This window comes from Photinus pyralis, unplaced genomic scaffold (genome assembly GCF_008802855.1).
Source record: "Photinus pyralis isolate 1611_PpyrPB1 unplaced genomic scaffold, Ppyr1.3 Ppyr1.4_LG3b, whole genome shotgun sequence".
In the NCBI taxonomy this organism is placed as follows: Eukaryota; Metazoa; Arthropoda; class Insecta; order Coleoptera; family Lampyridae; genus Photinus; species Photinus pyralis.
The window spans coordinates 5,812,986-5,839,492 of NW_022170510.1; the positions used below are offsets into that span (position 1 = coordinate 5,812,986).

Genomic DNA, 26,507 nt, shown 5'->3' on the forward strand with positions numbered 1-26,507 from the left:
TCGTCCTGAAACCTTCATTTTCATGCGTACTTTCTGTCAGGAAATTTTGGTTTCCATGACACAGCCAGAACAGCCTGCCGCATCTGTGACATTGCTAAATGTCTATAATGAATACTTAGTACAGTCAAATTAGACAAAAAAATGGGCATTCCGTGCATCAGATATGTCATCCCTATTTTTTCTTTTAAATTGTTAGGATGTATATGGATGTGAAAAATCCAAGTTTTCGACATTGAAAGAGCTGTGTGAGCGACACAGCACTTGAAAATATGTCATTTTTCTTACCACTTTTTTGTTTTTGTAAGTTTTACTCCTGAAGGACCGATTTTAATGCAATTATTGTCGTATACTTTCTTGAACTAGACAAAACTAGACAATTTAAGCTCTACTCCGCAAGTCTAATAGTTTCTGAGATACGGCGCTTCAAATATTGGCAAATTTATAAGTTTTACAAATTTTATCAAAATTTGCGTTTTTTTTCGCAGAAACTAAACTTACCAAATTTGCACGATGAATTGTCGTAAGACGTGAGTCGTAATAAACTTGTTGTTGAGGAAGTGCTAAAAATTGCGGATAATGAAAGCGAATTAAATATTGATTTTTGTCTTTTAGTGGAAAAATATCCATGCTTATATGATGTCTTATGCAAACCATAGTGTTGTGAGTAAGCTTTCTGCTACTATCGGTGTTCCTTGTCGAGCAAGGTCAGGCAAAAGGAAAGCATTCACAGAAAGGCAAATTTGATTAAAACTGAAGAATTTACGAATTTTTGAAACGCTGTATCTCCAAAACTACTTGGCTTACAGAGCCGGTTAAGGGCTTGAATTATCACAAATTTTGTCTAGTTTAAAAAAGTATACGACAGTAATTGCTTTAAAATCTGTCCTTCAGAACTAAAACTACCCAAAACCTAGAGATAATAGCAAAAATGGCGTATTTTCGAGTGCTGCGTTGCTCGCACAGGTCTTTGGATGTCGAAAACTTGGGTTTTTGACATCCATACTCAGCCTAACAATTTAAAAAAAAGTATAGAAATGACACACCTGATGCAAGGTATTATGATAATTTGACTGGACTAACTGTCATCACTGATAGATTGACATTAATCAACAGTTCTATATGAAAATTGAAATGTTATATTAAAACACGATTTCGGGTAAAATTTAATACAAAACTCGTCAGTAAAATGACATTACTTGACTCGGACTCCGAAATCGATAACCTACTATACTCTGTTTTTTAACTAGGAAGACGGATTTAAAAGTTCCCGCAAAAAATCTTAGTTTCTATTGGCTCGCGCTGCGCCCGTTTTACACCCAGGTAAAATTGCTATTGACATAATTTAACTGTCAAATTTAATCGCGATTCTCGTCCTTTGTTGTCCCTGTTGTACTTATTTTTGAGTTTTCGTGTGTTCTGAGTCCTTTTGCATAAATTTTAACAAAATAAAACAGTTCTTTTAAGAACTAAAGTTGATATTTCGCGTCCTAAGTGTACTGGCATTAGTGATGGATTCAATTCCAAGTACCAGTAAAGCTAGCTTGTCTCCTTTGAAAAAACGTAGTCGCTTAAACTTGGGTCAATTTATCAGTCTCCGAGAAGCAGTTTATTATAAACACTTGTAAACAAATGTTATCTGATACCTACTCGGATTATAAATTTTGATATGCTTGTGTTGAAGATTGCATCTACCACAGGTAACGTAAATAATGATGTAGGTATATATTTGGTTATTAAAGTTTGACACATATTAGGAATTGCACGATCTACAGTATACCGGATAATTAAAGAAGATCGAAGTACTGGGATTGATACCCCTTCGAAACGTCGCGGTGGTCATAACGCTGTTGCAAATGTGTGCTCTGACGATTGGCGGAATTGTGTGCAACACGTTATTAAGGAAGAAAGTAAGATGTGTAGATTGGATGGCCTAATGGATACACTTATAGAACCATTAATTATTTCACTCGGATCGGAGGACAGTGACAGTTTTATAGTGAACTTTCGGAAGACAGTGTCTAAATCGCTTATACACAAAACAGTGAACTGCCCTGTTTAATAATATGAATATAATTCCATTGTTCTGAATTTGTTCAATAACTTAATATTTGTTGTAAATTGTAATGTGGATTGTGTAGTATTACAACTGATAAAACATTTAAAACTACAATTCAAAATAATGTTTCAAAGGCCAAAAAATGTATGTCGGATTATTACCTATTATCAATGTATTACCTATTTATTATAATTCGCTTTTAAAAGTGTGATGTATGCATAATATAAAGTAGTTCCTATCAAATAATAACCCAAAAGCATAAATAATGAAATCTATCCAAATGTGAAAGAAAAACACATCACGCAACACACAATACATGACTGTATAAAATGACTATTATTTTTGTTACTAGTTCTAGTTAAATCCGTCTTCCTAGTTAAAAAACAGAGTATAGCAGAATATAATTATAAGATTACGGCAACACCCAGTTGTTTTTATTAATAGTATTTAAATTAAATTGGTGCTTGACATAAAGAAAATATAACACTAGTTTCACAATTTGGTTTTACGCATGCGCAAACGCAATATCTACTTTATTATTAATGAGCTCCTAGCGTGTTCATAATTTTACGGTGTCTACCGGTCTGCCCTAGCATCTGCCCGTCTGACCATTATCACGATATCTCGAAAACGAATAAACTGATTACGATGAAATTTTGCAGGTGTGTAATATTACTTTTTAGACGTGCCCCTGCAGAAGGTCTTAAGTTGTTCTATATTACTTCGGTATTTACGAATTAGGAAAACTGCAGGAAAACCTAAGTCGGAGTAGCCGGCAGAATGCTCGAAACTGATCTAAGGATATTCCCATCTCCGCGACAGATGAAAAATTCACCTTAACTCAGGTTCGAACACCCGACCACCGGTATTGTAGCCCAACGCTCTACCACTGAGCTACAAAGCCGGTATAATACGCAATGCCAAGCTATAGCCATACCCAGAAACTCATTTGTTATATTTGTTTAATTTTTCCTCCTCATTCTTGTTCAGTCCTTTGGGATTGGATGCCTCTACGTATACAGGGTGTTCATTTGAAAACTTCCCACCAGGTATTTATCTAAAACCACTGATTAAAGGAAAAACGCAGAGACACGTCAAAAGATTTGTCAAGGGGGACAACTCTTTTTACAAAAACTACTTCACCCCCTGCCCTCCAGGGTCATTTTCTTAAAACTTTTAAGACAAGTATCTTGTTTGAAATTAGACAAATCTTCAATTGTATTTTGGTCCCCATTAAAAATTATTTTACCACATACGGTGTGAACAATAAACCTAAGCACACCACGTAAGGCTTTACTATGAATTAATAAATGCTCTAAAGAGTTGATTGTACCACGTAAATATCATTGTAAGTTGGTAAGGATCAAAAATGTCGTTTTGGGTTAAAGTAAGGCAAGAATAAATTGCTAGGAATTTTCAAAATCCCAAACTGTCGCTTTCAGTTGAAGTACGTAATTTCATAGCTAAGTTATGAATTTGCTCTTCCGGTGCAGACCTTTGTTTCACTACTCGATGTAATTCTTGGTCAACATTTTCTGTGCGACTTTATAATTATTTTATTATTACAGTCATTATATCTTAAAGTTAAATTTTCATGTTAACACATGAAATACTTCTAGTGCAATTTCGCACGCCTGTGGCCATTTGGTACCCTTGGCTGTATTTTTCTGCTCTTTTCATGGAGGTCGTAAATTTAGTTCTCGTTGGGGCGGATCGTAGTGGGAACGGGTACAATTAGTTTGAGTAATAATGTTTCACGTAGTCTTTGAACAGAATCATTTTCATTCCAGAAACTAGGATTTATTTTAAAAACCGATACTACAAGACCATTGGTTGTAGTGAAGAAAATTCGAAAGTGCCTGAATGAAAATTGCAATTTTCATATGTAGTGGTGCCATTGAATAAAAATGTATTCAATGCTTAAGCTAAACATTTTTAGTACCAATTTACGCACACTTTAAGTGCATCAAACTGTTATGAACTAATCATAAGGAGGCTTAGAACATTGTCTAATAAAACCGTGTGAATTTTGTACATAATGGGTAAAGTAATTCATATCTCACACTATGCTTTCACTGAATTTAACATATTTCTGTACCGTACACGCAAACGGGGTCCTCAAGGACGCACACCCAACCCTACTCCTTATGCATATCAAAATTTTCCCAAGAACGGCTATAAAGGCAACCCCTACACTGCGCAAGTTTTAGTAAGTGTTACATATGTGCACCTTGATGGAGTACTAGAAACATGAACAAACAAGTAAGTTTGATTTACGAACAATGCACGCTAATTATAATCGTCACATAAGAATAATTTTGAACGGTTGACATAAGAATTTCGCTTTTTGTATTTTACTACCGGAAGAGAAAAGTTGAGATTTTCTTTTTTACAGAAATTGACTTGGTTTATATTGCTGCTTTGTCACCACACTTTATGTGAAAATAGCAGTAAGGAAGACTTATCGGGGGCGGAAGCGAAAGATGGGTTGGAAATTGTGAAATCAATAAAAAAAATTAATAACGACGGATCTTACACAATCGGATACGAATCCGATGATGGGTCGTTTAAGATTGAAAGTCGAGATGTGCTGGGTAATGTAAAGGGAACTTACGGGTACATTGATGAGAAAGGTGAAGTGAAAAGGGTGTCGTACAGTAGTAGTAACCTAACGGAGTCAAATACGGATATTCCTTCGGTTGTTCAGCGAATTCCCAAAGGTAACAAGACTACGAAGAAGCCATCTGTTTTGTTATACAACCCGACTACACCCGCGACACCTACAAGTTCAACCTCGAAGCGTAGGTTTACAACTCAATCGTCAAGCACCTCGTCTACAACTGCAAAAAACAAAGCAACTACAACTGATGGTGCTAGCATAGTATATGCAACATCGGCACCGTTAAGAAGCGCTCTGCACCCACGTCCTCTTTTGAGGGCGACCACCGCACCTTTAACATCAATTCAACGGTTAGAAGGACAACTCATACGACCCGAAATTTACTCATCACCATCCACAGACCTTCCAATCATTAGAAGATTGGCTCTTAAAAATCAATTACCCTATTCCGAAGCAACAACTCCTAAACCTGTCGCGGTTGCGTCGGAGTTGCGCAGTAATGTTCTCAGGCGGCAATTGCACCCCGAGAATAATTTCGATTCGCGACATCATGCATTATCATTACAACAAGGATTCGGAGAAGACGCCGAGGACGTTTACAGCGCTTCTATAACGACAGGAGCACCGCGACCCCTATTCACCACCACCCACCGCCCCAGATTGCTACCAAGTGTACGGGCAGTAGTCGAGAAACCACACTCAAATCACGTCCTTAATGACTTGGACAACAGACCAACAACTGAATACGCGGATGGAAGTTCGACCACTGAAGTGGCGGTCACACAATCAAACAACCAAAAAGTGACACCAACTTATGTTCAAAATATTCAACCCCCACTAATCGCTGTCCGCCACCCCTACTACGAGGGTGTTGTGCTGGTACCAGCCGACCAAGTTCGCGCCCAAGAACAACATCCCCAATACATTCTACCGAATGGTCAAGCCTTTAAGGCAGTTCACCCTACTTCCAACCCCAACTTTGTTCAGAGCCCAACTCCCTTCTACTTGTCAAGGCAAGCCCCCGTTCAATTTGATCAAAGAGACTACCACCGTCCCTTGCCTTCACAAATCTTTACCCCCGCACCTTTACCACTTCACCATCACATCCCTTCACCGCACCGGTTGAACTACGAAGCGAACAACGTTGATGAAGACGTTGACAACATTAAACCACCAGTAAGCACGAGAGAATTCCAAAAGTTATTAGAGCTATTAATACTTCGACAAAAACGGCTGGAAAGCGCAAACGCCCTCATAAACGCGCAAAGGGAGAGAGAAGTTTACCAGCCGCAACATTACAGAGGCGGCCGACCCTTATTCGTGCAGAAACACGACCCTTACCAGCACTACGCTCACCCAGAACACGCTCGCAGAAACGAGAACGGTTACCAATTGCTCGCGTCATTTTCCCCAATGCAACAAGGCGCAGCCACACGCAGAGTACCAAGATTGTTACACGCGCCCCAAGTAAAAGAAGAAGGTGCGGACGATGAGTATTTACCACCTGAAATCCGCGAAATGTTACTTCTTCGAATGCTTCAGTTAGCCATCAATCCGAGCCTTCCTCTGCAACCGGAGGACGCGATAAGTGACGGCGAAACGGCCGAGTCGTCGGAGCATGAGGTAAAACAACCGGGTGTCAGAAATGTAGAGATACTGGGCGAGGTTGACGACGAGGTAAAACCGGCGGAACGAAGTAAGAGGTTTAGAGGCAACGCCAAAAGTTACTATAAGCGATAGCTTCGATTTTTGATCTTGTATTTATTCTAGATAGGTTTATTTTTTTAATTAATTGTTATAATGTGCAATGTGTAATTAATAGTGCATTCCGCTTACCCAATTTCGTAATTGTAGTTACCAAAGAACTGAGTACAATATGTGAGAAATCTTGTCATCTTTTTATGAAATACGAACTTTTACAATGGACGTAATCTGAATTGCTTAACTATTGAAAACACAATGGAAAAGTTCACATGGCGTTGCTTTATTCTTGTACCGAATCTAGTCTTGAAGGTTCCTCTATTGGTTCTGCTTCCGATTCGTAATCACCGGGAGCGTTCCAATCTTGTACTGATCCACTTCCCATCGTCATGAAAAATGTCGCCGTTATTAATAATACTGCCGACGATACTCCGAAAACTAAACGCCACCAGCCTGCAAACTGAATAGGGGTTTCGATAACGGAGGTCAAATTTTGGGGTCTCACCGATCCGTGTAAACCTTCAGAGACGGCGTAATTCGCTGCCAGAAGTCCTGCGGCTCCTATTGTCTGGCACAAACCAAAAACCGTACCTGTAACACATAGTAATAAGCGAAAGTGCCACTTTCTTTATTCATAATAAACTATTTTATGCTAATTCTAAAAGCTTAATTGTTTCTATTGCACAGTCAGGTATCATGGAACTTTTCCGAAGAATTTTAAATTGTGTAACCATTGCTGAGAAATAAATAAAATGAAATTGAGTGTCAAATGTAGGTCTGTGTAGTTTTGTGGAAACATTTACTTATTTAGTTTGTTCATGATGAATCTCCCCCTCCGCAATGGGGTTTGCAAGATTCCTGAAAAATTCTTGTGCCAATCCACATTGGGTACCTATTTAAATTACTTAAATTTGGGCAACATTTATTTTTCCAAGTTGTGAAAGGAGGGGTGAGCAAATTGCCATTAGGACACCGTGTATAGACATATTAAGGGGAATAAAAGCAGATAATAAAATTTTGCATTGGGCTATCAACAATTTTACTGCAATTGTAATTGTATGGAAGTCCCTGTGCAAATATACATGTTTCCTTTTTTTTTAAAAATCATTATGGTAATGTGAATATGAAGAACAAAATATTTATTCCTAGTTATAAGTCTCATAAAATTACACAAGAACAGCAATATCTACATTTTTTGTTTATTCTTTTGTTCTTGTTTTTAGTACTGGTAAATTACACGGTAGTTTTTTGTTGGATTTGTAATTGGATTACCATTGAATTTAAATGAAGATCACGGCCATATCACCGATTTGTCGCGTAAAAATCTAGGATCACAATGCATACCAATTTTTCTCGCTCATTTTGAAACATGTTTCCATGAGAAAAATCTAAAGATTCTAAATGACTGAAAAATGGGTCATTTTCTGTTGATTGTTTGACTATTTCAAAAGTTTTATTATCAGGGAGCTTTAACTTTTTTAATTCGACGGATGTCAGTTTCTTTACAATAACTTTCACCAGACTAAATTTAAATTTGAACGTAATTTTAGAAGGCACACAAAATTGCCCACGAGGGGGAAATCGCAGTGGATATCCAGTGTACATAGTGGTAGATGTCCGCAGGATGTCCGAGGAGATCCGATGGATATCCGCAGATATTCGTGGATATCTTCAGACTTTGGAGGATATCCTCGTCCATATTCAAGTATAAGTGACATGTATGAACTTATGTACAAGTTAATGATATACCTACGCGCATGGAAGGAGAGTGACTCATTTGCTTTTGTTAGTGTTGTGACTTGAACTGTTTTTCTTTCGTAGTGGAGAAAACAGATGAGATAATTACAATACAACAATTTTCAACTTCTTAGCTTCAGCTAGGTATCTATCACGATAACCGTTTTCAAAATTTCATCAAAGTCGACGTTTTAGATCATTTTATGCAACATTTAACATTTTTTTCGTACGTAGGTACCTATGTATAATAATAATATTTATTGTGCTAGCGTGTTTGGTACACTTACATTTGTCAATAACACATTTAAAATTATAAAAGGTTAAAAGTATAAATGATAAATGACAAACAATATTCACAAACTACAAACAATCACAAACTTATATAAACTCACCACTATGTGCATAAAACTCATAAAAAAAGTAGGTACGTACGTGCAATTTTCCGAGATAATTTTAATCAAACTTTGGATATGTATATAAGGAACCGAAAAATAACGGATTTTTGAAACAGAATTTTGGAGCGCCCCAACGTCATCGAACTTTTTTTTTCAATTACATAACTCAACATGTGTATTAAATTATTCTAAAGATCGTATTTTTCTGTGTACCGGGTAACCCAATAAGACTGTTCCTCGGCCATATCTCGGGAACCGTTCGTCGTATAACTTAGGGGTAAAAAAAATTATTGGGTAAATCGGTCATGAAGAATCGCGGCAAAATATTTTGAAGTTCTTAAAATGACCAACGTAACTGCTATCTGAAATTTTAAAATTGCATTTTAATTTAGTTGAATCCTTCTCCATCAGGGGGCTAGTTTTGACACTATGATCCAAAATCTTAAAGAAATCAAATGGAATGATATGACTTTTTCTTTATGAAAAAGTAGCCAAATAACACCCAAAGAGGCCAGTGAAAACCGTTTTTCAACAACAACAATCTCGTTCCTAACCTCAAGTATTGGGAAAATGAGATTAATTAATAAATTAATAAAAATGCTTAAATTGTATCTTATTTGACGTATTTCCGGTATTTATCGATGTCGCGAAAGATTGTTTGGAAAAGGACCCTACACTTTTAGGTAGGCATTGGAAAATTAAACAAATGAAACACGATGCATTATAAAATAATAACAGCCGTAATTTGTAAATTATTCTGCTGTATTTACATTCAGAAAGTGCAGTTTTTTGAATTTGTAATCTTTTGAAGAGGATAGGACAAAACTCAAAAATCTCCAGGTAGGGGATGGCACCCAGATGTCGGCGACCGTCCACATGTAGCCCCATCACTAAAGTTGTTAATTACACGGCCCCGGTAGGTGCATGTACACTCCTCGTCTTTCTACAAGCGTTCTTCTATGGGCCCGCATTTGCTGCCAGGCAGCCAGCAGCTACCTTTTCACACATAAATTTCCAAAAATGCGCAGAAACTGTGTTGGACTTTTTTGTAGAGCTTGTATTTTAGTACGATCCGTCGGCGGATTTCCAAAAACATGTCAGATGTCTTAGATTTAGAGATTAGAGATTCAAGGATGTCCATTGAAATCCAAAGATGGCCATGAAGATCCGAGGATGTCCATGGAAATCCGAGGATGTCCATGGAAATCCGAGGATGTCCATGGAGATCCGCTGATATCCAGAGGATTTCCGAGGATATCCAAAGATTTTCGGTGGATATCCATGGATTTCCACACCAAATGGATGTATGGTGTACAACATTCCATCTGCGATTTCCCCCTCGATTGCCCATTATACTTGAAACACTGATCTATGGAAATTCCCATCTCTGTCACAGATGAAAAATTCTTACCTCAGTCCAGATGAATCCGGGTATGTACTCCAAGGCTCTACCACTGAGCTACATAATCGGAGAGATACGAATAGAACCGAAATCAAATTGGTTGGAGAGGGTCGAATCCAAATATGAATAGAAATTTCGGAAAACTACGAAAGAAAGAGAGGACCAGAAGCGCAAGTACGTCAAAAGTTCCAAAGAAGTAAGAAGTAAATTAATTTAATTTATTACATTCAATATTATTAAACAGAAATTGGAAGAAAATACACAAAAAATAATAATAAATCAAATCAAAATTCAAGTAAACCATAAAGAGGGAGAAAATTTAAATAACTTAATTCAAGATTTGTTGAAAATAAAATTACAGAATATGGAGAAAAAGAAAACACCAATCAGTTTAGAGAAGTTGGAGAGGGTAGGAGAATCAGAAGAACATTTCTAAGCAACGAGAGAAAATGTTAGAGGAAGGGTTACTCAGAGTTCCAGGTCTTTTGAGAGCCCAAGAAAGCAAATAGCCAGTTTAGAGCGAGAATGTTTCAAACAAGTTAAAAAAGTAACCGTAAACGATATACAAAAAGCGCATTTTCACTTGCATTCATTTCCCATTTGTAAGATGCAACTTCTGTTAAAATCATCAAAATCCGGCCACAAATAAGAAAGATTGCGTTGCATATGTGCAATCCATTTTTGAAGTGCCACTTCAGTTTCAGTTTATAAGAAGAATCCTACCCCAAAATTTGAGAAGAATTAGTTTACAAATAACGAATGTGGGTCTGGGCATGCGCAATAATTGTTTTGCATATTTTTAGTCGCAAATGAAATTTTTTGATTCGGCATTAGTTTTACCATTGTAAGATGTATATACAATGGTTATACCTTTATTGGAGGATTTCACTTAAATATTTTAGCAAATAAGAAAATTGGATTGCAAAAATACAAAAGTTACCATGCGGAACTGCACCCGGACAGACAAACGGACGGACAGACAGACAGAAACAGGCAGACGGGCAGACGGCGATATAACATAATAAACGATCTCGAGAATCGTCAATAAACGGCAAAAGTGTAAAATTATGGTACCTACATGAAAAAAATAGATTTTTTGCCGTAACTTTTTTCTTAAGCGGCACAGGAAAAAATTATTTTCTTGGTGCAAGCCTCGACACCATAATGAATCAAATAGCGGAAAAAGTAGAACAAAGTTATCGTTCACACGGAAAGATAGATGGACAGATAGACAAAGGAACAGACGGACAGACCAATAGACAGACGACAGACAGCAATACAAATTTATAAATGATCTCTAGGATCGATAAACGCCAAAAGTGTAAAATTATGCAACATGTAGAAAACGGTTTGTTGGTTTTTTTACAATAACTTTTTTAGCAATAAACGCAAAAAATCCTTCCTTGGTGCAAGCCTCTACACCATAACGAACCAAATAGTGGAAAAAGCAGAACAATATCTCTTAAGATAAAGAACTAGTAGCGTTCGGACGGACGGACAAACAGACGGACTGACGGACGGACAGACGGACGGACATAATAGCGTATTTTTTTTAAATTTTTGTAGAAATGCGCTAAAAAGAGCAAGAAGTGATGGTTTTGCAAGACGTGAACAAAAAGTTAGAGCAAGAAATGAAGATCGGTATTCCAATTTGTTGACGAAGACAAAGCTGAAGTCGAAGAAATAGGAAAATTACCGAAGATGAATGAAGAGATTAGTGAAAAATTACTGAAACCAAATGAAGAAATGAGTGAGGAAAATAGAAGAAATGAAGTAAGCAAGATCTATACTATGGGATTTTTGAAACAAAAGATAAATAGAGAGATCAATCAAATGACGCCGATAAGAAGGATGAAAATCGATTCTGAAGATAAAGAAATAAGGAAAATTTTTACAAATTTCAAGAAAGGAGAAATATTTGAAGACCTAGTTGATGAGAAAAGCTGGAACTTTATGAGCTGGAAGAAAAGGAAGGAAAAGTCTAGTGAGGTAAAGTTATGTTGTAAACAATTATTTGATACATTTTACCAAGTTTATTAAAAACTATTAAGGAAGATAGACAAATGAAGACAAGAAACGTGAAATAATGCGGTTTTTATCTATTTCTGGATTAGATTAGGATTTTTTAGATTTGGATGATAGGTTTTCAGGATTTTTGAGATTGAATTTTTAGGAGTTTAGAATTTTAGGATTTTGGCATTTTTTTTATTTTGCCATTTTTAGGTTAGAGGTATATTGAATAGGTTTATATGAGTTTTTAATAGGTTAGCGGGTATGGATTTCGTTTAGGATTCTCTAGAAGTTGTTTAGATATTTTGAACTGTGTATGGAAAGCGCCCGTTTCTTTTATTGTTGTTTTTCAAATCTCATTAGGTTTTCCTCGTTAAAAAACACATAGCCAGAAAGTGTACAGAAGAATTAGTCTCCGGAGCCAGCCTGTTTCCTAATCAGTTATCAAAAAATCCAATACAAAAAGCCATTGCTTAGATCAAAAGTTATGGGCAAAAAACCAATTTCGACAAAAAATTCAAAGGGCTGTAACTTTTGATCTAGTAGTCCTATCTTGGAACTGTTTGAAGTTATGGATTCTACAGGCCACATTCTATAAGAAAATATTTTTTCCAGTAGATCTGAAACAATTTTTTTTTCGGGGCAAAAAAAGGCAGTGTATCTATCCTTCCTTTTTTACCAAAAATCGAATGCACCAAAATTTTTTCGGGAAAAAACTTTTTGTTATTAATTTGGGTGCGTAGAATCCAAAACGATTCGTACTTTTTCGATTAGACGTCTCAATCAAAAGTTATGGGCAAAAAACCAATTTCGACAAAAAATTCAAACGGCTGTAACTTTTGATCTAGTAGTCCGATCTTGGAACTGTTTGAAATTATGGATTCTACAGGCCACATTCTATAAGAAAATATTTTTTTCCGGTCCATCTGAGACAATTTTTTTTCTGGGCAAAAAAAAGGCAGTGTATAACCTTCCTCTTTTACCAAAAATCGACTGCACCAAAATTTCTCGGGAAAAAACTTTTTCTTATTAATTTGGGTGCGTAGAATCCAAAACGATTCGTACTTTTTCGATTAGACGTCTCAATCAAAAGTTATGGGCAAAAAACCAATTTCGACAAAAAATTCAAAGGGCTGTAACTTTTGATCTAGTAGTCCGATCTTGGAACTGTTTGAAATTATGGATTCTACAGGCCACATTCTATAAGAAAATATTTTTTTCCGGTCGATCTGAGACAATTTTTTTTTCTGGGCAAAAAAAAGGCAGTGTATAACCTTCCTTTTTTACCAAAAATCGACTGCACCAAAATTTCTCGGGAAAAAACTTTTTCTTATTAATTTGGGTGCGTAGAATCCAAAACGATTCGTACTTTTTCGATTAGACGTCTCAATCAAAAGTTATGGGCAAAAAACCAATTTCGACAAAAAATTCAAAGGGCTGTAACTTTTGATCTAGTAGTCCGATCTTGGAACTGTTTGAAATTATGGATTCTACAGGCCACATTCTATAAGAAAATATTTTTTTCCGGTCCATCTGAGACAATTTTTTTTCTGGGCAAAAAAAAGGCAGTGTATAACCTTCCTCTTTTACCAAAAATCGACTGCACCAAAATTTCTCGGGAAAAAACTTTTTGTTATTAATTTGGGTGCGTAGAATTCAAAACGATTCGTACTTTTTCGATTAGACGTCTAAAACAAAAGTTATGGGCAAAAAACCAATTTCGACAAAAAATTCAAAGAGCTGTAACTTTTGATCTAGTAGTCCGATCTTGGAACTGTTTGAAATTATGGACTCTACAGGCCACATTCTATAAGAAAATATTTTTTTCCGGTCCATCTGAGACAATTTTTTTTCTGGGCAAAAAAAAGGCAGTGTATAACCTTCCTCTTTTACCAAAAATCGACTGCACCAAAATTTCTCGGGAAAAAACTTTTTCTTATTAATTTGGATGCGTAGAATCCAAAACGATTCGTACTTTTTCGATTAGACGTGTCAATCAAAGTTAGAAGTTATTCAAGTCGACGTGCCTTACAGTTGAAAAGACCCGATAACTACTCAATATTAATGGATCAACAAAGTTAGCCGTAAGAATTCCAGATCTTCCGCGTTGAAGAAAAATTGTAAATAACGAGGTTAGTCATATTTCTCTTTTTTTTTGTCAATTTCAATCGACAATACCCTAATCTTATAGGGTTTTTCAAGAATCAGTAAAATTTAGTTTCAAAATAACATTCCTCCTCCCATTTTTAAGTGGTTTCATAAATCAATTTTTCAGACATTTGGTGATTAATAGTTATTTATTATACAAGACGATAAAGGGCTATTTTGACCATTGAGTGAAAGATATTAATTCATGAGTGGCTGAGACCTCAATAATATGTTAAAAAATTACTGCTACACCACCTTTTGTAGGGCAAAGGCCGTATTTGTCCCCTAGTGACTAGACTATTGTAATAATAGAACACCTTGGGAGAGACAAAAAGGCTTTAGGAACTCAAAAACTTTAAAACCTTTAAAAACTTAAAAATACTGTACATTCTTCTAAAAATATGAAACACTTATGAAAAAACAGATTTAATAGGTTTCGAGAGAAGCTAAAGGGACAAATTTGCTCTCCAAATACTAAAAGAAAGTCGAGTAACTTTAGCGCATTTTCCATGTATTGGTTAGTACTCCCCAAAAAGCTATGTGCGCTATGTTTTTCTTTACTAGAGCCATCTATGTCATTAAAATTTCAACTAAATGTCTATAAAATTGGCATTGCGCACACTTACCTGCGAAATTTGGAGCAATATCCGCCGCACTAGCAAATGCTCCAGCTGGAGTTGCTCCTGTCAGTGCTAACGCCGCAGTGTACATAGCAGCGGGTGCAGCGGGATCACAACCAGTATACCCCAATACAAACATTAGGGCGGCAGGAAGAAAATGTGCTGAATTACCAAACGCATTACTATCTAAGAGAGCAAAACTCTGGCATTACTTACAAATGTACACGAAGAGCTTCCTCGCGGAGGTAGTTGAAAGTAAACCGGATTGACGCACGTGGTCTACCACAATTCCAAATGTTATAGCTGCAAAGAAGTGACCAATATGTGGTAAAGACGCCAAAACGTCATCCTATACATCTGAAAGTTGAGTTGAGATCATTGAAGGTATCCAAACTTACGTATTCGATGCTGAATCCATAGACTAGTTTTAAATACTTAGTGACACCCAACATTAATGTGGCGTCCGCCCATTGACTTCCAACGACTGCTACACCACAAGCCCAGGCAGGTCCAGATAGCAGTAACTTTCTCCATGGTAGGAGCTTGTGTTCCTTAACCGTATCATGTGTTACAAATGAAAAAGATTTTGTATACGTACGTCTCGAATCGGACGATTTGGGTTGAGGGATTCTTCCACAAACCGCCACCATAGAAAGTACCACAAGCAGGAGCACAAGCAAATGATGTAACTCAGAGAGTCCCTTCCACAAAACCGTACTAATGGAGTACCAAGTAATCCCACAATCGCATATCCAAGGTTTACAGCTGATGAACGGTATTATGTTAGGCGTTGAAACAACTTTGGCGCTACCTACCTGTGTACATTGAAACGAAACCGCTCAGATGCTTTGGTTTAAACCATGTGACTGCCAGCATATGGGCAGCAGGCCACGTTGCACCCTAAATTTCAACTCGCTACGTTACAAGTTAGCTTATTTCTCAATTACCATGAATATTCCCTGTATAATCCGAATCCCCACGTGGTATGGAGTCAGCCAGGCGGCAGGTACCATAACTGCAGCACACGCCGTGCCAAGGACACCGGCACCGAAAAGCCTTTCAGCTCCAACACGTGCTGCAATTCTGCTAGCAGCTAGTGGCGATATCAACGTCCCCCACATAAAGGCCTCCCTTAAAACTGACTCAGTTTCATCCGTCCTTGTCATGGGTATCTATAAAGCGTACAAAATTACCTTCATAAATTTGGCATCAGCTTTACCTCGATGTGAGGAATGGATCGCACCACGTGACCATAACTCCTATTTTTGTTCGCCGGCTGACAGTACCGAGTGATATAACTCGTATTTTCCACATACTCGGCGAACTCTTCCGCTGTAATGCTCGAAGAACTGTTCGCCCTCAGTGCCACCGATGCGCTTTGCTCAACGACACCGCAAAGCACGAAACCGGTGATTACAAAGACCGCGAGCACCTGGCGGGACCCAATTTGATCTGCACAAATTAAGCTACTACTTGCACGTGTCGCAGTTGACAATTACCGTTAACAACTTTAGCTGCCTTTTGCACCTGAATACTCCCCCTTTTTAAGGTGGATAATCCAGGTGGCATCTTTAAATGGATGTAACTCGGACCAGAGGAGCAACTAAACTAAATTATTTAAAAGCTCTTTATGTTGATAGTATAATTGGGTATAATTTTATACTTGCCTCTCTTGTTAGTTGTGAAAGGTCATCCTACGTTCATTCGATCTCTTAACCCATATTTTTTGGCGTTTTAATAAATCGATTACGTTGTTAGGATGGGATTAAAATAACCTCGGCAAAATGATTAGGGATGCTGAGCATTTTGATTACTCCACACCGTTTTATAATCAGGGTTAGGATGTTTAAGAATAAAACTAATGCAATGTTTAAAATAACCGGAACGCGGTTTCATACTTAAGAATATAATTTAGAAGAAGTGGTAATTCGACAATTTTTTGGTGGTTAATTTATTACCATTTGAGCAAAAAAACGAAAACTACTTTACTAAGTTTACTTTAACTACCAAGAAATAATGAGCAAAAGAAGTGCCGAAAACAATTGAAACATTAAAAAATGAAATACCTCAACCTTGGGAAATGGGGCACTCATCCTGTAACGTTATGACGTTTATCGTAAGATGTCGTTTGGGATTAAACTATACCTATACTTGAAATTTGGTCAATTTTTGCTATCAACAATTCAAAAACCGCATTCGTATTCGTATAGAACCTTTTTTTCGTACCGGATTTGGGCCCCTGAAACAGAAAAAGGGAGAATTAGTTTCTGAAAAAAAAAGAACCAGCTTCCGTATTTCAAAAATTCAGAAGTCGTTTGCATCAAATAGAAAAAACAGCTTCAGTAATTTTCTTCAGGAGTATTCGTCGATAGCAAAATCATTATCTACCTGTCAAAATTTAATTGAATCTACAGACGACATCAAGAAAAAGAAATCAAACACAAGGTCAGCTACAATTTCACCATTCATTCATCATTTATTTCATTTAAAATCTTCCATACATATTGTTCATATTGATACATAATTTAGTTGAGAAGTAGGTACCTGTTTTTTTTGTCAATAGTCAAATGTAAAATACTTATAATTATTTCAACGACGGCATTCATATTTTGTTCCGGTAGTGCTATCCCTTCTTTATTTAATTTTTTTTCGCCGTTTAATTTTTTAATTGATGTGTTCCTTTCCTTTCATTAAAAAAAACCTAATTTGCAAAGGGTACTTGATACTTTGTTTGTATTAAATTTAAAAAATTTCATTTTGTTTTTATTGATCGCTATTGGCGTGATAATCCTACATTTTGTTTATTTCCATATGAACCTTACTTTCGTATGATCACTTAATTTTTTAAAGTTTAATTGATGGTGTCATATTTCTGATATATTTCCTAGGTCATTTCTTTCAGTTCTTCGGATTGTCGTGGCATTTGTACCTACTTCTCCTAAAATCTCAACCAAATATTGAATGGCACATTATTAATTCCCTTTGACAAACATTGTTTCAAAAATTGACCTTTGAATTCTTTAATAAATAAGTAAAGAATAAGCCCCTAAAGGTTTTTTTAATGTTTTCGAAAGTAGTTATTGATCCTTAAAGAGACTTTTAAAAGCTCTAGCAAAACTCTTAAGGGCTGGGTTGCGATTGAGAAGATAAAATTTTAAGGAATCTGAAAGCTTCTGAAATGCGCTTAGGGACGTTTCGAGACATTTCAGGACTGTTTGAGGTTCTTAAAAATCCGTAATGTTCTTTAAAAACTCGTGAAAGCATTTAAAGACTTTATACATTTATTAATTAATCTCGGCTCTAAGCACTTTAGAAGACTCTTAAAGAAATTAATTACAGGATCTATAATAACGTCTCTGGAACCCTTGAACCTTAATACTTACGACACTTTGGAAGCCTTGGGTTTCAAAAATTCAAACGTGTTTAAACGTTCTTAAAGACTTTTAAGCCTTAAAACTTAAAAACTCTTAAAGGAACACCTAACTTGTCTTAAGAGTCCTCATGATTTAGAAGCTCTAAAATCCACTGGAAAATTGTGAAGACTAAACGCCATTAAATGCTTAAAAATTCAAAGATCTAAAAGACTTTAAAATTCTTAATTGCTCTTGAGAATAAGTAAAGACTTTTATGTGCACTAAAGGTTTCTTACAAACTCTAACGCCTTAAAAAATACTCAAAAAGCACTTCCCTAATGACTCTTTAAAGCTTTTGAGATCTGATAATGGTTCTTGAAACACCGTTAAGCCATTTAAACGTGTCTTCAAGACTCTTGGGTACCCTTAAAGATTCATAGAGATTATAGATTGCTGTAGAATCGAGGGGTATTTCACCCATGAATATTTGTACACCAAAATTCATTTTTTCTATTAATTTCTTCCAATTCCCTCTTATTCTTTTTAGTACAAACCTAACAAAAAATGCAAACAACACCAATAGAGATACGAAAACCAAAGTTTTCCTAGGTAGCGACCTTACAACTTTCGCTACAACTACGAGTACAAAAATATGGCAAATAATTAGAGGAATTCTTTGAAGGACAGATTTTTTGAATTATTCGAAAAATCTGTTCCTTTAAGCGAGTGGTACCTTACCTAATGATGGGTATTTAAAGGGGAAAATTGGTTAATTCAATTTTAGCTACATTTACGTTTGAAATATACCTACGATAGACATTTAAGAGGAAAGCAATTGGACGGTATTTTATTGCACACCACATCAAAGTGCTAGTATTTAAGATGAATGTCTCCATTTTTATTTAGTAAATTACAGCCTAGTAGTTTGTACAATTTTTCTTGCCTAATGGACCTTTGTTGTACTCTAATCAGAGTACTTGCAATATATGGCACTTTATTAGGGTAGATTTGCATTATACGAGTTTTATCACTACTCAAGATTAGCTTGTTGGTAATTAAATATTAGCTTAGTAAGACAAGTATTTAGATTATTTAAAGCTAGGTACATTATGAGTATTGCCACAAGACAGTACCGTTAGTAGTTAAAACTTTATTTAATAAAATCTGGTGATCGACTAAGTCGAAAGCTTTTTTTAAATCAACACATAGATCTACCACGATGCTATCCTTGTCCAAGTTGGTGTACACTTTATTAAGTATGGATATATAAAATGTGTTTAATATTTAATTTCGGAGTATACCTTAACACCTTCAAAGATATAACGTTTTAAATATAAAATAAAATCCCGTTTTAGAATATAACATCAAGGACATTATATTGTATTAATTTAATACAATGAACAAATGCATAGGTACGTCATTTCCAATAATAAAATGTTAAATCACAAATTTTAAGCCAAAAGAACTAAGTATAAGAGAGCTTATATAATGCATCATAATACTATAAAACAAAATTGAAATAGGTAGAGTCAAGTAAAACGAAATTACTGGCTCATTTTTTAAATGAAAATGAAACATTGTAAAAATGAGAAATTCTTCGAAACGTGGTTCTAATTATTGCTCGCAATAAAAAATAACAAACAATGAAACTAAATAAACAAAAAAGAAAAACGTGTAGTACGAATGCAAACACGGTTATTAAAAATGGATTATCTTTCATTATTTTTCCATTTTAAATTATACATGTATGTGGATATATGCGAAATTGGTAGAAAATAGACATAATAGAAGTAAAACGAGTAGTACATATTGGCACAGATAAAATCCCATTTGTGTATAAATTATAAACGTACATTAGAATGCCATTAGAAACTGGAATCTCATTCAAATAGCGATTATCTGTAGTAACTATCAGCAAACAGTAACTTGAAAACCAGTCAGCGCCATCTTTGTTATCATACCACAAAATCCACTCCTTCAAAACGTAAGCTACGCCGCATATTCACGGTGGTACATTCTCTTTATGGCAGATGTCATAAAGATAAGAAACTTGTCCCTAAATTGTTTACTAAAGTTTACGTTAGACAACCAATGAGAATTAAAATTACAGTTAGTTAATACATTTAAATGTGTTATAATTTTTCGCGAAACTTAAATTTGAGTTTTGTTTATTTTCGTTTTCGTACGGTATTTACGTGTTCAGTGTAACTATTAGTGGAACATTAGTGTTAAGTTATAACAAAAACAAATCGAAGAGGATTAAGTGTTTGTTTTATTCTGACTGCTTCTAACCTCAAAGTAAGCCTTAAAATTTTATCTTATTTACTTTTTTATGCTGAATGGAACGTTTGTATAAACTTTATATAACCAAATGTTTATTGAATTAAATTGTATAGTAAGCGATGAGACAAGAGAAATAATGTGGAAAACAAAAACATTTCAGAGGGTGACCAACAGGTGGTCAAAGTTACCAATTTGCCTTTTTCTGCTTGGCAATGTCTAAATGGTTCACTTTTCTTATTTTAACAGCCAGCAATACAATCACCTTTTTCGCTCCGGTAGTCTCATTCTTTGTAAATTAATTTCATTAATTAATTAATTAACATAAACTTACACAATTATATTTTCTTTTAGATTTCTCAGTCTACTTTAAATTAAATTCCCACGGCTCTTCTACGGCTCAAAGTGTGCTTTCTTTTATTTTGTGCACAGTGCACACTGCACATCTATCGCGATGTCTACAAATGCCAGGACGAGTGCCAGATTACCCTGTTTAAAACAAAACGCGAATTTTAAGCTAAGAATAGGTGTAATTTAAAACATTGTTAAATAATTAAGATACTACGTGGTATCGATCTTAAATCTTAAATCGAAAATGCAGCAATGTTTTTTGTGTACCAATCTTGTCGATAAATTAGCAAAACGGTTCCACCTTAATAGCATTAAATAAATTTTGCATCGTAGATGAACATTTTCAAATAGGTAGTAGGTAAGTATAATAACGCAAAAGTGCTATTTATTTACTAATTTTGTTCAGGAAATGGCAAAACCGAGAACAAAACACACTGCTTTCGATGCAAAAGAATCTGCCCACAACCTCTTATGGTAATTTTAAAACATAAGGTATTAGAATTCTTTTAGGAATTACTCTAGAGCCGATTAGAAAACATTAAGATTTGTATAGGGCTTACTGGCAATTAGATTTGTGATAGGGTCATTAGGTAATTCCATCAATTATTATTTCAGATTCAAATGTATACAATACAAAGGTAATGAGAAGATTAGTGTTGTTTCCACTAATGATACTTTGAATGAATAGAAAGTATGTAATTAGGGGATGGACGAAACTGCACAAGCAACAAGAAATAAATTGATTACGATAGACGAAGTTTGCTTTAATTTCCAGAAAATAAGCTTTAAATTCTGAGAAATGTTTTAATCGAGGTTTAAATGGTTTATTAGTTTGATTTGATGCAACACCCTGTATATTTTAACGTCCCTTTTTTGCAATTTTTCCTGATTACATTGATGTATCACAACCTATATTTCGTTTTAAATTTTAACCATGAACCAAAAGTAAAAACCTTATTTTTGACGGATTACGGAGTACGTATTGCATTTCAAAATGTTGAAAAATATGGTATAATATCATAGAATCAAATAAAAAAAGTATAGGTTGTGATACATCAATATAATCAGGAAAAAGAATGGAAAAAATTAACATTAAGATATATAGAATGGTCCATTTAAACAATACCATCTTTGGATCAAATCTCAGAAACAGTTTTTGACTACACCACTGAATTCTACGTAAAAATATATAAAATATTCAGCTTTTCCCCTTTTCTATCTTACACAGGCAGTAAGCGGTATCCGAGGCGGTATCATAACGCCCCAAAAAGTCAAACTTTTCATTTGCTCCCTGTATCTCAGAAACAAACGTAGCTAGATTCATTCTGTTTGTGGCATTAAAAGTTTCACAAAAAAAGTGGCAAAGGGTCGCGAAAACCACAAGTCTCTATATTTAAAAATATAGCCGAGATAAACTGCAGTCTCCACCAAAATAGGACAAGGATTTTGATTACGAGGGAAATTGTTGTCTTCATATAGGAAATTTCGGGGAAATAGCTGGGAAATATGTAGGAAATGGACGAAATTAGAGAAAATTCTGGGGAAATACTTATTAGGAAATTTTAGAGAAATAGGAAATTTCTCGAGAAATTTCAAAGGAATGAGGAAATTCTCGAGAAATATTAGGAAATTTTGATAAAATAAGACCAATGAGGGTAGACCTGATTGGACACGTTCAGTAATCAGGAATATACCGCCTATTTCTCTGTTACTACCTAAATAATGCCAGTTACTGCTTATCAATACTAATGCCCGCGGTTAATGCTTATTAATTCTAACAAAGTGTACATCAAATGCCAGAATAGTGGATGACCCCTCGTTTGCCCCACTTAATATTAGGAAGAATAAAGGGAGGTAGATTTTGAACTCGATTTTGAATCCTGTATAATGTACATATAGAAAGGAATTGAATTCCATTAGACAAAATGTACCTACAGGGTGTAACAACCAAAATGTCCAAAATAATCATTTTTTTCTAATAAACGAAAGATCCAAAATGGATCGTTACAAATGATCGTGGTGAAGTCGGTACGAGAGTAGGTATTCTTTTTATGCGTGTGTTTTGCGTGTAGGAATAATTGGAAATCTAACGACTTTTTTAATGTAGGTACAAAAACGAGTACAAAATAAGTTTCGTTTAGTTGTTTTACGTTCAAAGGTACCCAGATCCCAAATGCAATGGAGTTTAAGGAACATAATCAAAAAGAAAAATCCGAGGAGTTGGTCACGACTTATTTTAGGGGCCTAATATTTTCCTTCATATTGTCTAAAAATTGCCACCATTTCCCTTAATTTCCCCAGCATTTCTAACATTGCCTTAAATTTACACAATATTTCCCCGAATTAATGTGAAATGAGTAACGTTACTTCCCTATAGACACTTTTATTTCATTAAAATTCTCTCGAGATTTCCTTAGAATTCCTCGGAATGTTTGTCCTCGTGTTTGTCTTATTTCTTCAAAATTTCTTAATATTTCCCTTAGAGATTCGTCATTCCTTTGCAATTTTTATTCCTACTTTCCCAAAATTTCGTAAGAATTCCCTCTAATGTCGTCCATTTCTTACATATTTCCTGTTTTCTCGATATTTCCTATATGAGAGACAAGAATTTCCCTCGTGATCAACCCCTCGGAAAAATCTCGAGAATAATGGAAACACTACTTACCTCAAAAATCCAATTGGGCAAAATATAAAGAATATAACCAACAGCAAATAAAGATAAGAGAAATGCTCGGAGAAATGGTAAAAAAAAGGAATTAGCAAGAAGAGGCAGAAAAAATGGATGAACATTTCATATCGAAGGTGACATCCGAGGTGACATCTCAGAATTTCATACACCAAACATCCAATTAGTCGAGCAATTAGTACTCGAATTAGTAGTTGCACAGATTTAAATATTTAAATCTGTGGTAGTAGTAAATTCATGGATATCCACGAAATATTTTGGACATTTATCCGTAGCATTATACTTACATAAGTACAGGATGAGTTTTTTCACTTCCACTATAGGGATCTCGTAAACCGTAAGAGATACAAAGTCGGTTAAATGGGTAAAGTTATGCCGAGAGTTATGCAGGGTGTTATGCTGATTAAAATGATCCTATTCATAATTTCTTGTAGCTCTACAAATAGCTATGGCCAAGAAAATGGGAAAATGCTCGGCACTTTTTTTTGGAGAATCTGAATTTCCTTATGGAAATCCCAAAATGAATACGCTACATGTAGAAACTACAGGACGAGCTACAGGATATACTGCTATCCATAATTCTTAAGGGCACATTGGATTTTTACGGAGTGAGACAGATTACAAAAAAAAGAAAAATACATAATGACTTGCCGCCTCGCTTGCCGCACTATACCTATACTTTTACATGAATTTACTCGTGAATTTACAAGAAAAATTTCAAAATTAAATGTTTTACATTCATTTCTAAACAAAAAAACATCGACGGGTAACTAGATCTTGCTGAATCAACATGGCTATGGTTGCGATCCATTCAAATTTCTTTTTTGTCCTCTGTCTCATTCTGTAAAAATCCAATGTGGAACCCGAGGTGGAACCCATAAAAACTAGGAAACTAGTAGCGTGTAGCTTCCACATTTAGACTGTTATGGAAATTCAGATCACAGTCGCAGATTCTCCGAAAAAAGTGCCAATAGAAGGAACCGTCCATTTCCAATCGTTTAAGCTAAGGAAAATGAAAACAAAATTTTCACTTTTTCGGTGATATCTCAACTGGGTATGTGGTATAGGAGACAACAAGCATTTTTTTTTCAAATTAACTGAATGTCTAAATTGTTTCGTGTGGGACCGAGGCCCCCAAAATTTGCGTTTTTTTTTAAAATTTTGTTCTCAGATTGAAGCATGGGAAAACCTAGGTTTTTGGAAAGGTATGTCTTTTCTTTGCTCTGTAAAAATATTTCCATAATAACTTCTCCAAAATGGGGCGAAAAACACCTAATCTCGACGACAAAATTAAAACACAGTTTCAGGTGCAATTCTTGGTGGGACCACAAAATGTGGCGGCGCATGCGCAAGCTGAATGACACAAAAGCATTTTTTTTCCAAAATTAAGTTTGATGTTCTTGTCAAAGATACCACGATACCAAATTGACTCGAATTCAGAATTTTTTCGCTCATGGATGCGCCAACTGAGGGAGGAATTTTTCAAAATCAGAAAGGGCATACGAAAATAAGCGGACCTAGTCCCCTTATTAGGTATATGCTTGTGGCTGTTGAACAAGAACATGCAAATTTTGGTCCGAGTGGTCCCTTCCACCACTTATAGTTTCTATGCATAGGTAAATAATTTTGACACCTTGCAGTATCGACCGATGTAGGTACGTAGCAGTGGGATCTCTGTAACGCTAAGAGATACAGTCTCGGATACAGTGTACGTTAAATGGGGGCAAAGTTGCCCCTTTTTGTAACTTAAAAAACGCATTTGACATTTTTGAAAAATCTTTGATAATAACTGAATCTATAAATTTATTTTCCTTACCTTATAGACGACCGGAAATGGACGGTTCCCTTCTATGGACAGTTTTTTAGCGTAACACAACCAGGTTGAGGTAACGCTTATGTGCTCGATTTTCCGTCGTCTGTCGGTCTGTCTGTTTCTCGGTCTGTTCGTTCTCGGTCTGTTCCATCGAGATCTCGGCCCCTGGGCCACCTAGAGACTTTGGGTTTTCGCTAATTGATAGCTGCTATGACCTGTATTTACCCGTTACTCATCATTTACGGTTGTGTTACGCGACACGATGATTGGGTTTTGAAACTTTTTTTTATTATATACAGGGTGGATTATTTGAATTAGGATCTCGGTTAAATGGGAAAATGCGTCTTATTTCAGAGCCTAATTGAAAGAAGCTTTTGTTATTATACTAAATATCAACGAAAAACCAACATGGGCTTTTTCATTAAAACCCAACAGTATGGGAGATACAAAAAAATGCAGAAGAGAAAGTGTTGTATATTTTCAAGTAGAAATCAGTGACAAATAATTTTCATGACCAACACAGTTTTTGAGAAATATCATCAAAAGCATAACTGTTATAATTTATTTAATGGAAGCAATATTTCATATCAACCTGTAAAGCAGAGTTTGTTTTTAAAATTGTGAATAAATGTAGGTTACAGAAGAATTTCACTTAGAGCAAATCAGATGTGCCATGAAAACAAGTGAACATGAAAAAATCAGTTCTAACTTTTGTATGGAAGGTATCAGTTTTTGAAAAAAAAACATCTTTGCCCTCATTACTTTGTGGTTGGATGAAATATACCGTGCACTCGTAAATTTTACCTTGGCATTTTTTGCCACCCTGTATATAATACGGTATTTACAAGGGTACACATTTTCATTTCGTTTCGCTTCTTACATTTACCCTCGCATTTACCTCTTCTTTAGGTACCCATCTGAAATAAATGAACGTTCTATAAAGTATAACTACCACATTTATTCATGCTACCTATACTAATAAAGTTAGGTAACAAGGTTAGATATTATTGTTATTATACTCTAAAATTGTACATGTGTCTTTATCCACCAGTAAAAAAGTGTTTTCTGTTAGTTGTCGAGAACCTTGACCACACACTTCGGTCTTGGCAGTATCCGGATCTACTCTTTCTGATTTCTTCACTTTCTCAGCGTCGTTTCCTAGGTACTTCTTAAACTGCTTGGCAAAACCGTTGTCGACCATATTCCATACCGTAATTGTGTACCAAAACATGACGGTTAAAAATAGACAGCCTCTGAGTAGAAAAGGAAACATTTTGGAAATCACCCTTAAAAGTTTTCTAGATAAATGTGGTAAATTTGACTTAGGGCTTCTTC

At 35.5% G+C, this 26,507-nt stretch overlaps 2 protein-coding genes across 2 annotated transcripts; one reads left to right on the top strand and one right to left on the bottom strand.

Annotated features, from left to right (window-relative positions):
* The first annotated feature begins 4,273 nt into the window (after positions 1-4,273).
* On the top strand, positions 4,274-6,480 carry LOC116166526. The gene is made up of 2 exons (XM_031481499.1): positions 4,274-4,318; positions 4,452-6,480. The coding sequence occupies exons 1-2, from the start codon at positions 4,307-4,309 to the stop codon at positions 6,414-6,416; spliced, it is 1,977 nt and encodes a 658-aa protein (XP_031337359.1). The 5' UTR covers positions 4,274-4,306; the 3' UTR covers positions 6,417-6,480.
* A 17-nt stretch (positions 6,481-6,497) lies between these two features.
* Positions 6,498-16,282, bottom strand: LOC116166527 (sialin-like). Its single transcript, XM_031481500.1, has 10 exons — positions 16,189-16,282; positions 15,909-16,141; positions 15,637-15,861; positions 15,505-15,589; positions 15,288-15,454; positions 15,088-15,240; positions 14,906-15,038; positions 14,696-14,851; positions 6,883-6,968; positions 6,498-6,837 (listed from the first exon to the last, which is right to left on the bottom strand). The coding sequence occupies exons 1-10, from the start codon at positions 16,256-16,258 to the stop codon at positions 6,661-6,663; spliced, it is 1,485 nt and encodes a 494-aa protein (XP_031337360.1). The 5' UTR covers positions 16,259-16,282; the 3' UTR covers positions 6,498-6,660.
* Between the last annotated feature and the right edge of the window lie 10,225 nt (positions 16,283-26,507).

Bases quoted from the DNA above. Each gene is read 5' to 3' on its own strand.
- LOC116166527 (XM_031481500.1), bottom strand. From the start codon at position 16,258: ATGCCACCTGGATTATCCACCTTAAAAAGGGGGAGTATTCAGGTGCAA. The intron at 15,241-15,287 runs GTACGTATACAA...GATACGGTTAAG, and splicing joins CAAATCGTCCGATTCGAGAC to GAACACAAGCTCCTACCATG. The intron at 15,039-15,087 runs GTAAGTTTGGAT...TCAGATGTATAG, and splicing joins ATGGATTCAGCATCGAATAC to GATGACGTTTTGGCGTCTTT.